The sequence below is a fragment of the Phoca vitulina genome, unplaced genomic scaffold (genome assembly GCF_004348235.1).
Source record: "Phoca vitulina isolate PV1807 unplaced genomic scaffold, GSC_HSeal_1.0 scaffold6, whole genome shotgun sequence".
NCBI lineage: Eukaryota > Metazoa > Chordata > Mammalia > Carnivora > Phocidae > Phoca > Phoca vitulina.
The window spans coordinates 67,682,684-67,695,922 of NW_022589709.1; the positions used below are offsets into that span (position 1 = coordinate 67,682,684).

A 13,239-nucleotide genomic window follows, 5' to 3' on the forward strand; every position below is an offset into this window, starting at 1 on the left:
TTTCTCTGTGTCAAATAAATAAAATCTTTAAAAAAGTAAAAAAATAAAAAAATAAATAAACACTGAGTTTTAAGTGTGTACATGTTAAACATTTAACTTTTAAATGTTAACTTTAGTCTTCCCAGTTCCACTCAAAATTCCAAGTGTACTTACTTTTGCTTACAGTAGTGTAACAGCTCAAGTAAAAGGCTATTTTTTTCTCATTTGTATTTCATAATCCCTATTTCATATATTTTTTTACCATAAACCTACATTTCTGAGTTTCTAAAAACTAAAATACTAATAAAAATCAAGTTAACTACTAAGCTAAAAGCTTTAAAAATTTAATACTTATTTTGGAAAGTTCTCTATTAAAAGCAAACTAGCTTTAGGGTACCTGGATGGCTCAGCTCGTTAACCGTCTGCCTTGGGCTCAGGTCATTACCTCCGGTCCCAGGTCGAGCCCAGCATCAGGCTCCCTGCTTAGCTCCTCCTCTCCCTCTGTCCCTCTACCCTGCTCGCTCATGCTCTCTCTCTCTCTTCCAAATAATAAATAAAAATCTTTATTATTTTTTATTCCAAATAATAAATAAAAATCTTTATTTGCATTTTCTCACCCAGAGTTACTATTTAAAAAGCTGCAGTTAAATGAGATGATATAGTTTCCCACAATTTAGTTTACCAGAACTCTAGCCACATGAATAGTGAAAGCAAAATTTAACAACTACTTACTCAAAATTCCTAATGCCCTTAAGGAAAATGTATGGCACACATCTCAGCAACACAGCAGAACATACCTGAATCTCTCATGTAATGAATTTCATCAAATATGACCCACGCTACTTCTCGCATAACTTCAGAACCTCTGTACAGCATGCTTCTCAAAATCTAAAAAAACATAAAACAATTAAGCAAAATTTTGACACAACAAAAGTTCTTTTTGACGAGGAATTTTGGAAATGCTTTAATGGAAACATTAAAATAATTTAGGTTACTCTTAAATATATCTCATAAATCAAATAATATATCTCTTAAATATATCTCATAAATCAAATAATATTCCTTTTCTCATAAAACCAAAATAAATGACTTCTCAACAGTTAGTAATCAGGTGCAATTCATGGGGAGAATTATCACCCCATCTGCATATATCTTAAGTATGAAGCCACTTCATTGTACATGTAACACTCAATACAAGATCCACACTATCTAGGATATGAGAGTAACTTAAAATTATCTCCTATTCAACATTTGGTACTTTATACTGTTTACTGAATTTTTTCTACTTCATCTCACAACATGGATACTCTCTGGCAACCAGTATCCTGATTTTTTAGTTAAAGAAAATCTTCCACACATGGAAAAAAGTTTTGGGAATGGAAACTTACTTTGGGCACCTAAATGAAAAGTGAGCAATGCTTTTGGCTAGCTCTGCAGGCCAGAAGTTAATTTATGCTCTCTACAGTACCATGTCCATGTAAAATGCAGGGATATAATTCAAGAATGTATAAAAGTACTTGGTATAGCCAAGACGGCTAATTGTGTTCAAAACACAAGATATTATAAGTATGTAAGGTTTTTTTTTTTTTTTTAAAAGATTTTATTTATTTATTTGACAGAGAGAGAGAGAACAAGTAGGCAGAGAGGCAGGCAGAGGCAGAGGGAGAAGCAGGCTCCCCGCTGAGCAGGGAGCCCGATGTGGGGCTCGATCCCAGGACCCTGGGATCATGACCTGAGCTGAAGGCAGGGGCTTAACCGACTGAGCCACCCAGGTGCCCCATAAGTATGTAAGTTTTAAGTAAAACTTAACTATGACTATGGGAAGAAGCTTAACTTAGCTGAACATTTTTTAAAAAGTTATTTGTGTATTTATATCAACTAAAATGCAAAAATAAAAAATCAAATGAAAGGAAAAGCCACTACTTATATTAAACTGTATGCAAAACTGTCAATGTATTTCCATGTCACTGACAATAAGCCTTTAAAAATATTTGGTGAAAAAATTCTATGTCATATGACAAGTAACAGGATCAATAATTTACAACTAAATTTATATAATTACTAAAACCTTTTAAGATGAACTTTTCCTTTTCTAGTAAATCTACTAGAAAAATAAAGTATTACATTTTATCTATATAGAGCAACTGATAAAGCATCACATGTTCTAATTGAAGATACATTAATTAAATTAAAATTAAAAGGCAAAAACTGGATGAGGCACCATATAAATTACCTCTGTGGTCATAACAAGACAAGATGCTGTAGGATTAATAGTAACATCTCCAGTCATCAAGCCAACATCTTGAAATTCTTCATACATTTCCCGGTATTTCTGGTTACTCAGAGCCTTAATTGGGCTGGTAAATATTACACGCTGTTTTTCCCTTAAGGCCAATGCAATGGCATACCTAAAAATGTGAAAGCAAATAAGAATAAAGCATTCAAAACCTTTTCTTTAAAGTACATAAATTTTAAAATTCTATTAATATAGAAATTATGTCCCAACTTCCCCTAATTATCTTAAACGGACTTAGCAGAACATTAACATCTTGTTCTATTTACTAATGACAAACTATTAAAGTAATAATTATTATAATAAATATGAAGTGCAGTGGTCTAAATAAACAAGAATATTTAACTGTGGTCTATTGGAATTAATGTAACTTAATTGCTAATACCAGTAAGTTACTAATGGTTACCCTATTTCTTGGAAGTAAAACACTTTTTCTATAAATGGGCCTCCAAAAGTTGAGAGCCTCTGCCTGTCAGTTTACACATATATAAACAATTAGCAAACACTGGAAAATGAAGTTTTGTTCTTCTGAGTTTCAAAAATAAGTTCATCCATATGTATTCTTTCCCCACATGCAATAATTATCAAATCATTCCTTGCCAGGGAATTATGATGGGTTCTAATTTTGGAAAAGTTCTTCCATAGCTATTAACAAAATGCAATATAGTTTTGTTTTTTTAAGGAAAATTCTATTAAGTATTTAAATAAAGACCATGAAATGATAACTAAGCTTAGCACTGTAGTAGAGTCTCCTTGTTTAAAATATAATTCTGGCCCACAACAGACTCATAACCTATTTGGGGAAATAAAAATAATATTCATCACAGCTGTATAACCATATTCCCCAAATAGTGAAATAAACAAATAATTAAAAGTATCCAAACATGATCAAATACATAGTTTAAGAGAGAGATATGAAACAGAAAAGGATACAGAGATGCTACAATATATTATCTAAACTGTCCACTTCTGAACAAAAAATTAGAAGATACAAAAAGAAACAGGGAAGTATGATCCATACTTAGGAAAAAAAGCAGTCATGAGAAACTAATTCTTAGTGGGTACAGATGTTGGACTTTGAGTAGACAAAGACTTGAATGCAGCTATTAGAAATGTGCAAAAAAATGGAAGGAAGGCATGTTCTAAGAATGAGAAGAAATAGAGGGTAATTATTCAACAAACAGGCCATCGCAACAGAGAGGCCGAAACTATGACATAAATAAATGAAAACACTACAGATGAAAAGTATAACTAAAATGAAGAATTCACTAGATGGGCTCAAGAGCAGATTTGAGATGACAGAACAGTGTCGGTAAATATGAGGACAGATCAACAAAAATGATCAAATCTAAGGAAAGATACAGAAGAAAAAAATAGAGAACCTCAAGTGTCCCAGCGGAAGTTCCAAAGTGAGAAAAAAGTATCTGAAAAAATAACAATGAAAACTTCCTAAATTTGTTTTAAAAAATATTAATCTACAGAATCACACCTAGAGACACCATCAAACTCTGAATAAAAAAGACAAACAGAAAGTCTTCAAAGCAGCAAGAAAACATTAAATACTGGGAAACATTCAAAGACCAAATCAAAGTTTTAGAGATGAAAAATGCAATGTCTGGGGCGCCTGGGTGGCTCAATCGTTAAGCGTCTGCCTTTGGCTCAGGTCATGATCCCAGGATCCTGGGATCGAGCCCTACATCGGGCTCCCTGCTCGGCGGGAAGCCTGCTTCTCCCTCTCTCACTCCCCCTGCTTGTGTTCCCTCTCTCGCTGTGTCTCTGTCAAATAAATAAAATCTTTAAAAAAAAAAAAAAAAGAAAAATGCAATGTCTGATTTGAAATACACTTGATAAAAATAAAATCAGATTAGACATTGCAGAAAAAAGATGAATAAACTTGAGGACCTATCAAGAAAAGCTGTCCGAAGTGAAAAAGAATCAACTCCAAAAAATAAAATGATAAGAAATAGAGTATAAGTGGGCTGTGAGACAAACTAAAGTGGCATGATACAAGTGAAGTCCCCAACAAACTAGAAGGAATTATAAACATATAATTTATGTTTCAAATAAAAAATAGCTGAAAGTGGGGCGCCTGGGTGGCTCAGTCGTTAAGCGTCTGCCTTTGGCTCAGGTCATGATCCCAGGGTCCTGGGATTGAGCCCGCACATCAGACTCCCTGCTCAGCGGGAAGCCTGCTTCTCTCTCTCCCACTCCCCCTGCTTGTGTTCCTTCTCTCGCTGTGTCTCTCTCTGTCAAATAAATAAATAAAATCTTAAAAAAAAAAAAATAGCTGGAAATATCCCAAATGTGATAAAAAAAAACTATAATAAACACACAAATCTGAGAAGCCCAACAAACTCAAGCACAAGAAACATGAGAAGAACTATGTAAAGTCACATCATAATCAAACTGCTTCAAAAGAGTGATGAGATTAAAGATAGCCAAACATCCCATCAAAGCAATATGCAAAGAAGCAGGAAAATACTGACCTATAATAAAGGGAGAAGTCAATCAAAACAGATGAAGAAGTAACCCAGATGAAAAAAGCAGCAATAAGGAATTTAAACAGTTTGTAACAGTAATCCATACGTTCAGGAAACTAGAAGAGGGACGCCTGAGCAGCTCAGTTGGTTAAGCATCTGACTTTGGCTCAGGTCATCATCTCAGGGTCCTGGGATCAAGCCCCACATCAGGCTCCGATTGGTGGGGAGTCTGCCTCTCTCTCCTTCTCCCACGCTGGTGCGCTCTCGCTCTCAAATTAAGAAAATCTCAAAAAAAACAAAACAAAACCCCAAAACAAACAAACAAAAAAAAAACAAAGAAGCTAGAAGAAAGTTAAGTAGAAAGTAGAGGCATGGGAAATAAAAGATAAAAACCACACACACAAATGAACTTCTACCAAGGAAAACTATGGTATGAGATGAAAATGCAATGAATGGATTAAATGACATAATAGACAATTAATGAAATCAAAGATACAGCATTAGAAAAGGCCCAAAATTAAACACACAAAAATGGAACATACTATCAGTGAATCATGAGACAACTATAAGTGGCCTAATATAATCCTAATTAGAGTCCTCAAAGAAGAGGTGCCATAGGGAGCAATGAAAAACAAACCCAAAGCACAAGAAACATGAAAAAAACTACACCAAGGCTCATCATAAACAAACTGCTTAAAACCACCGATAAAGATAAAATCTTGAAGTAGCCTTAAAGTATCTGCAGAGGAACAAGGTAAGGATGATAGGGGATTTCGTCATAAACTATACAAGTCAAAAGGTACTCTTAAGAGAATTAGAATTCTATATTAAGTGCAACTATCTTTCAAAAATGAAGACAAAATAAAAGGTATTTTAGACATGCAAAGTTGAAAGAATTTTCATCAGGAGATTTGTACTACCATAAACTGTAAAGGAGTTTCTTCAGAATCAAATAACATATCAAAACATATCAAATTATTTCGAAAACATATCAAAAGCATTTCCCAAATATACCAAATCAAACATAACAAAATCTATGTTGCAGCTACAGCAATATTAAACAAAAATTTATACCACTAAATGCCTGTATTAGTAAAAGAAAGGTCTCAAATCAGTGTCTTCACCTTTCCTCCCTAAAAAACTAGAAAAAGGAAGAGCAAATGAATCCCCCAAATCCAAATCTAAATCATAAAATAGAAAATAAGAAAACTGAACAGAAAAATCAGTAAAACCAAAATCTTGTTCTTTGAGAAGATCAGTATGACTGGTAGACCTTTAGCAAACTAATCAGTAAAATATAGAGAACATTACACTGATACCAAAACCAGAAAAAGACATTACAGTAAAACTATAGCCCAATACCCTTCATGAACATAGATGCAAAAATTCTTAACACATTTTTAGAAGATCTAATCCAATAATATATCTACCAACAGGAACTTTTTTGGGGTTCCTAGATCCCACTGAAACATGGGGGTCTCCCCTACTCACACACCAAGCAATTCTTACTAGCAGGGTGTCTTGAGAATTCAATTAAATTCTGATACTCCCCAGAGATAGCATCAGATTATACAACTTAAGGGCTCAGTTTCTCAAAGACTGCCCTCCAGCCCCAACTTCAGATGCCAGTAGCAAGCCCCAGGCCAGTTACCTGTGCTTCTGACCAACTGGCTTCAGATCAAAGGTTCCAACAACTTCCTTCTTGGTATAGAGCATTTTGCTAGAGTGGCTCACCAAACTCAGGAAACACTTAACATTTATCAGTATATTAAAGGCTATAAATCAACAACCAGATGAAGAAATATATGGGGAAAAGACAAAGAGCTCCCATGCCCTTCCTATCCAGGTGCACAGTCTTCCGGAACATCTGTTCCAGGAACATCTGCACATGTTCCCCAACCTGGAAGCTCACCAACCTGAGGCCTTTTGGGTTTTTATGGAAGCTTCACTACATAGTCATGACTAAGTCATTGGCCATTGGTTGATTCAACCCCTAGGCCTCTTCCATCTATCCTCCCTAGAGGTCAGGCGAGAGGGTTGGTGGAACTAAAAGTTCCAACCCTTTTATCACACAGGTGGTTCTCCTGGCTACATCCAAAAGTGACATCATTAACCTAACAAAAGACACCTTTATTGCTCTTATTACATGAAATTCCAAGGGTTTTAGGAACCGTGACTCAGGAACCATGGATGAAGACCAAATAAATACATGAAATATATATCTGGTCATTCTGATGACCAAATATGTATTTCTTATCAATCACAATATTGTGGTTTATTAATAGGGTTTTATATATCACAACCTTGCAGGGTTTATCTTAGGGTGGTTTATTATTTGAAAATTAATGTCTTCATCATAGTAACAAAAAAAGCATTTGACAAAATACAATAGCTAAATATTCTGTATGCATATATATACACACATACACAACTACATGCAAACTTGGAATAGAAGGAAGGGAATGTCTTCAAGTTGATAAAAGGCATCTATGAAACACCTACAGATAACAGCATGCTGATGAAAGACTTGGTATCAGGAACATGGCAAAGATGTCCTCTCTCATCACTTCTACTCAACATTGTACTGCATGTTCTAACTAGTGCAATAAGGAAAGACATTAAAAGTATTTAAATTAAAAAGAAAAAAGGAAAAGTGTCTTTATTTACAGAAATCAAACAGAAAAACTTAAACTTTTAAAGGGTGAAATAAGAAACAGTTGTTTTAAAAAATTTCATTTAAAAAGCAGAAGGAGAACAAGGAAAGAATGGGACAGAGGAGCATAAGACATCCAGAAAACAATTAACAAAATGGCAATAGGTATATACCTATTAGTAATTACTTTAAATGTAGACAGACTATATTCTCCAATAAAAAGACAGAGTGGCTGAATGGATTAAAAAACACACTCAACTACATGCTACCTAAAGAGACTCACTTCAGATGGTAAGGACACACACAGACTGAAAGTGAAGGAATGGAAAAAGATATTCCAAGCAAATGGAAACCAAAAGAAAGCTGGGGAAACTATACTTCTATCAGATAAAATAGACCTTAAAACAAAGACTATAATAAGAGATAAAGAACAACATTACATAATAATAAAAGTGCCACTCCAACAAGAGGATGTAAGATTGTAAGCCAACAAAGGAACACCTACATATATAAAGCAAGTATTAACAGACCTAAAATTTCCTTTAAATAGAAAAGCTACTCACTCAGCGCATACAGTTTTTCCTGCTGATGTATGTGCAGATACTAAAACAGACTGATTATTATCAACACACTGAATGGCTTCTCTTTGAAAAGCATCAAGAATGAACGGGTATTCCTATAAAAAGAAAATAATATATCTGCATGAAAATTATCATACCATATCAGAACACACTTAAAATCAAGAGATGCTACCCCCAGAAGCATTCTGGGAGCATTTCTTTATGACTCTATTTAGGAAATATACCACCCAATAGAGAAAATTAGGAAGAGTAAAAAAACACCTTTAACTAAACAGCAAAGAAGTTAGTTCTGCTGTCTATAATCTTTCAATTAACTTTGCTAATACACACATTATATTAGTTACAATACAGTAACATTACCATTTATCAACAACATGTTTTGTGGTAGGCACTGTGCAACACATTTTCCATATATTATTATTACTAACCTTCACAACAACCCCTAAAATAGGTATTCCTTCCTTTCACAGATGGGAACTCTGAAGCTCTGAAAAGCAAAGTCCCTCACTTAAGTTCACTCAGCAGAGGCAGAATAATACACATCTACTAGACTTTAAAGATTTCATACTTACTCCACCATTCTACCTTCTTCATTTAAAGAAAATATGATTTGGAAAATTTCTATTAATCATTTCAGTTCTTTCAGAACTTCAAAATCCATTTAATACAAGCATTAGAGTTTAAGTTTCATTAGAAGTTTGTTAAACTCCCAAAACTGTATGTATAACTTATTGTACACATGCTTTTTTCCTAGACAAAGGCTGATAATTTTCATTTGATTCTTTAAAAAGGTGGAAAATCATTACTTTCATTTTTAAAAATCTCCTCACACGATGCTTTTTTTTTTATCATGGCTATTTACTGATTTGCTTCTTATTATACTTGACTTCAGGTGGCTTCTTCTTGGTTTATATACACTGGGAAGTATAAAAATCTCATTTGAAAGAGTTTATCTAAGGGGCTCCTGGGTGGCTCAGTCATTAAGTGTATGCCTTTGTCTCAGGTCATGATCCCGGGGTCCTGGGTTCGAGCCCCGCATCGGACTCCCTGCTCGGCAAGAAGCCTGCTTCTCCCTCTCCTGCTCCCCCTGCTTGTGTTCCCTCTCTCGCTATGTCTCTGTCAAATAAATAAACAAAAAAACTTTAAAAAAAATAAATAAAAGAGTTTATCTTTAAGATTTTTAGAAAAGAGACACAGAACTGTACAAACTGTATTGTCTAACATACAGACCTTTGCAGCTTTTCCAACTCGAGGTTTAAGTGGTAAATAATCTTCATCTGCAGGAAGGGCAACCTGATGTTAAAAAAAAAAAAACACCAACTTACTATTTGGAGAACTGATACATTCAACACTCCATAATTAATGACAGTTTGAAAAATAGAAGGGATAGTGTTCGATACAGTCTTAGACACTGTAAAATTAAATAATTTCCTTTAAGAACAAGTACTAAAGCTAGAATAATCAAAAAACCTCTACCTGTCTTTATCTAACGGTAATGTAATTAAAACCTTTTAAGTTTATCTTCCTGAAGAAATTGTGTTTATTAAGGTCTAGGACCTATCCTAGCTATCTTTGTATTTTCCACAGCCTGATACTAATGAAAGCTCAAAAAAGCTGAATGGACATAAAAAGGATGTTCCTATATGAAAGAAAACTATGCAGAATAAAATACTATTTCCTAAAACAGAAAATTTATTTTCCTCCAGTGAAAATTAAGATCCGGAGAGCAGTTCATAATTTATTTAAATTCCCAAGAATTAAACCATTTAGTATATAAATCCAGAGGGGCAAAATAAAGTACACACAAAGATTAGAAATAATTTATAGGAACAATACTTCAATAAGCAAGTATTACATGAAATTACCCATCTTAGAAATACTAAGAGATTGTGGGTAAATTTCCAACTTGATTATAGCTGACCCTTGAACAAGACAGGATTTGGGGCAACAACTTCCCCCAGCCCCTCTCTGCACAGTCGAAAATCCATGTGTAACTTTTGATTCCCCCAAAATTTACCTATTAGTAGCCTACGGTTAACCAGAAGCCTTACTGATGACATAGTTAATACATATTTTATATATATACTATATTCTTAAGATAAACTAAGCTAGAAAAAAGACTATAATTAAGAAAATCCTAAGGAAGAGAAAAACACATTTATAGTACTGTATTTATAAAAAACTACCTACTTTTAAGTTGACCTGTGCAGTTCAAAATCACTGTGTGATTTTACAATCACCCACATATATAAATATACATATAATCACATTATAATCACATTATAATCACAGTATGTGGGTAGTATTTCAAAAAAGACTAATAAGTAGGGGGCGCCTGGGTGGCTCAGTTGATAAGCGTCTGCCTTCAGCTCAGGTCATGGTCCCAGGGTGCTGGGATTGAGCCCCATATCGGGCTCCCTGCTCGGCGGGGGGCGTGCTTCTCCCTCCCCCACTCCCCCTGCTTGTGTTCTCTCTCTCACTGTGTCTCTGTCAAATAAACAAATAAAATCTTTAAAAAAAAAAAAAGGACTAAGTAGACCCTGATTATAATTAAGAAAAGTGAAATTTAGTAAATTATGAAACCTAACGAATAATACCCAGTATAATGAATGTGTTAGAAGAAATGTGACATTCTAAATGGAATCATAAAGGGGAGGCAAGAGTTAGAATTTGGTATTTTATCCTGCACACATTAAGAAAGAGTAAATTACCAAGTGTTTTTACTAATGAATGAATACTTCCAGGGGACAGAATAGTTTTCATTAGTCTTTCCCTTAATCCTATATTTCCCCTTTATTAGGATTCTAAGAAACTTCTAAATAGTTTCCGATTCCCAGGTAGTTTGTTAGACAGCTACTTACCCTAAATTTCAGGAAATGTCATGCTTTTGTATACCTCCATCTCTTACGAATATGATCAAAGTGAGTCTATCCAACAAAGCACAACCCTTGGTAAACTGACAAAATCAAATTTCTAGATCTAGAAATCTGTAGCCTAGACCCCAGATCATGGTATGATTCCCATCAAATATGATCAACTTATAGTGCTGTATCTGATGAGCTGAGTGACCCTCTCACATCTCTCCTGGTACTTTCTATGACATGAACAAAGAACATCAGTGGGGAGCAATTAAGATTTTAACTTCTCTAAGATTTAACAGAAGAAAGAACAATAGATTGTGTTTTCACATGTACGAGAATCGAAGAGTTTTTGTTTTTATTTTCTGAAAACAGTCTGGGTAAGACAAACATATGACAGGACAGACACTAAGGAGTCAGAAAAATAGAAAACCAGCAAAACGATCAAGAGTCAAATAAACCTACCACATAGTCACTGGTGATTTTTGCCACAGCAGTTTGGAAGAAATGGAGAAGAAATCTAATTGCAGTATATTTAAAAATGAATGGCAAGTTAGAAAGTCTAGCAGGGATTTTCCTAGCAGAGCAGTCAAAAGTAATTCTGAAAAGGGACCACATCTCTTTTATCTCTTTATACTCAGTGAATAATACAATGTTCCCAACATTCAAAAGATATATACTGAATTAAAAACTACAAAATGGGGGAAAAAAAACCCACAACAACATAGTGGCTGTAAAGCAACCCAGAATAAAAGAAGCTTCTGAATATTCATATGCTGATAGGAAAGGGCAAATAGAGAAGAGATTCGATGCTAGAAATAGTCAAGGGAAAATGGAATGATCTTAAGTCTTTGTGAAAGCAAGATAAGTTACAACCAAGAACACTGGCAAAACAAGCCTCCTTAGCATTGCCTTTTCCTTTGAGTGGATGTGACAGGTGTAGATAGGCATGGCGAAGGAGGTTATAAACAGAGGACACTCCAACTTGATACCCTCAAGCCTCTAAAGGAAGTAAAAGGTAAAGTTAGCTGCAAAAAGTGAGAAGTGACAGAGGAGGGATTGCAGAGAATTGTGAAGGAAAGAAAGAACTTTTGACCTCTAAAGAGCAAACTTTGTGCCCCCTTGCTATCTTTTTAAGACCAGAGCTTTGAATAGGGTCTAACATTAAGTACTGAATGAATGATCAAATGGGTATTACAAATGCCAAGTTAAGTGCTATTCTAAAGGAACATAAAAGAACTTATGAAAACAAGTGCAGAAGAACAGGTATTTTACTTTTTTAATTTTTTTTTAAGTTTTTATTTATTTATTTGAGAGAGAGTACAAGCTGGGGAGAGAGGCAGAGGGAGAGGGAGAAGCATACTCCCCGCTGAGCAGGGAGCCTGACGTGGGGCTTAATTCCAGATCCCTGGGATCATGACCCAAGCCAAAGGCAGATGCTGAGCCACCCAGGCACCCCAAGAACAGGTATTTTAAAAACAAGGTTCTAATGTCTATTCTAAATGCCTATCAAAAGCCATTTTTCTCAATTTGGAATTATTTTGCTCACTCAATAAAGACTTTTAATAAGACTTACCAATTTCTTGCAATAATAACTTCTAAGGTCATATTGTAAAGACAGAAGGCTTAGTAACTGTGTTACAGTTCCCTCATGTCCTTAATGTTTATAAATTCTTACTTCTAAAGGGTTACTAAAGCTATCAGAGACTACCACCTTCTGGCGAATAATGAAATGGCAACATATCATTTAACAAGATGAGGAAATGAAAAAGCATGTGACCTGTAAAATGGCACTGTTACTTGACTTCAGGAGTACCGAACATCTACTCTGTGCCAGGTCCCTTATGCTAATTTTCTTCTATAATCTTCACAACCGCCCCATGAGGTAAATCACATTATTCCAAATTTAAAAATTAAAAAAACAATGTCAAAAAGGTTAAGAAATTAATCTAAGACTGTAGTTAGATAAAATGCTGTGTCAAGATCTGAGTTCAGTTTAGAATACAAAGCCCCAGCTCCTTCCACTGGACTATATACCCCATAGGAACTAATATTGTTTCCAAAGTCCCTAAGACTAAACTGCTTGCTAATGATCATACCAGACAGCCAAAAGCAAACTCCCAATGATAACACCAACTTTCTATATATTCTTTGTGCTTACCTCATGTGTACACCCTTCGACAGTTTCAACAGATTGTACCTTGACTCTGGGCATCAAGTCTGCCAAACTTAAAAAAAAAAAATTATTGAAGTTACGTTAAAATAAATTATTTTTCTATAATTAGATAATAAGCCTCCAGTCTGCACTGTTAAGGAAAATGACACTGCCCAATTATCAGTATTAAAATTGGAAAAAATTTGCTATTAATATTCAAAAAATTTTTCCAATTACTCA

General features: G+C 34.6%; 1 protein-coding gene across 1 annotated transcript in view; it reads right to left on the reverse strand.

The window, feature by feature from the left end:
• MTREX (Mtr4 exosome RNA helicase) overlaps positions 1-13,239 on the reverse strand; it is a 114,759-nt gene that overhangs the window by 89,533 nt on the left and 11,987 nt on the right. The window contains exons 3-7 of the mRNA XM_032404412.1: positions 13,006-13,072; positions 9,217-9,279; positions 7,969-8,081; positions 2,213-2,387; positions 777-867 (exon numbers count right to left, since the gene is read on the reverse strand). Coding sequence (XP_032260303.1) covers positions 777-867; positions 2,213-2,387; positions 7,969-8,081; positions 9,217-9,279; positions 13,006-13,072 — 509 coding nt within the window. The remainder of the gene's footprint in view (positions 1-776; positions 868-2,212; positions 2,388-7,968; positions 8,082-9,216; positions 9,280-13,005; positions 13,073-13,239) is intronic.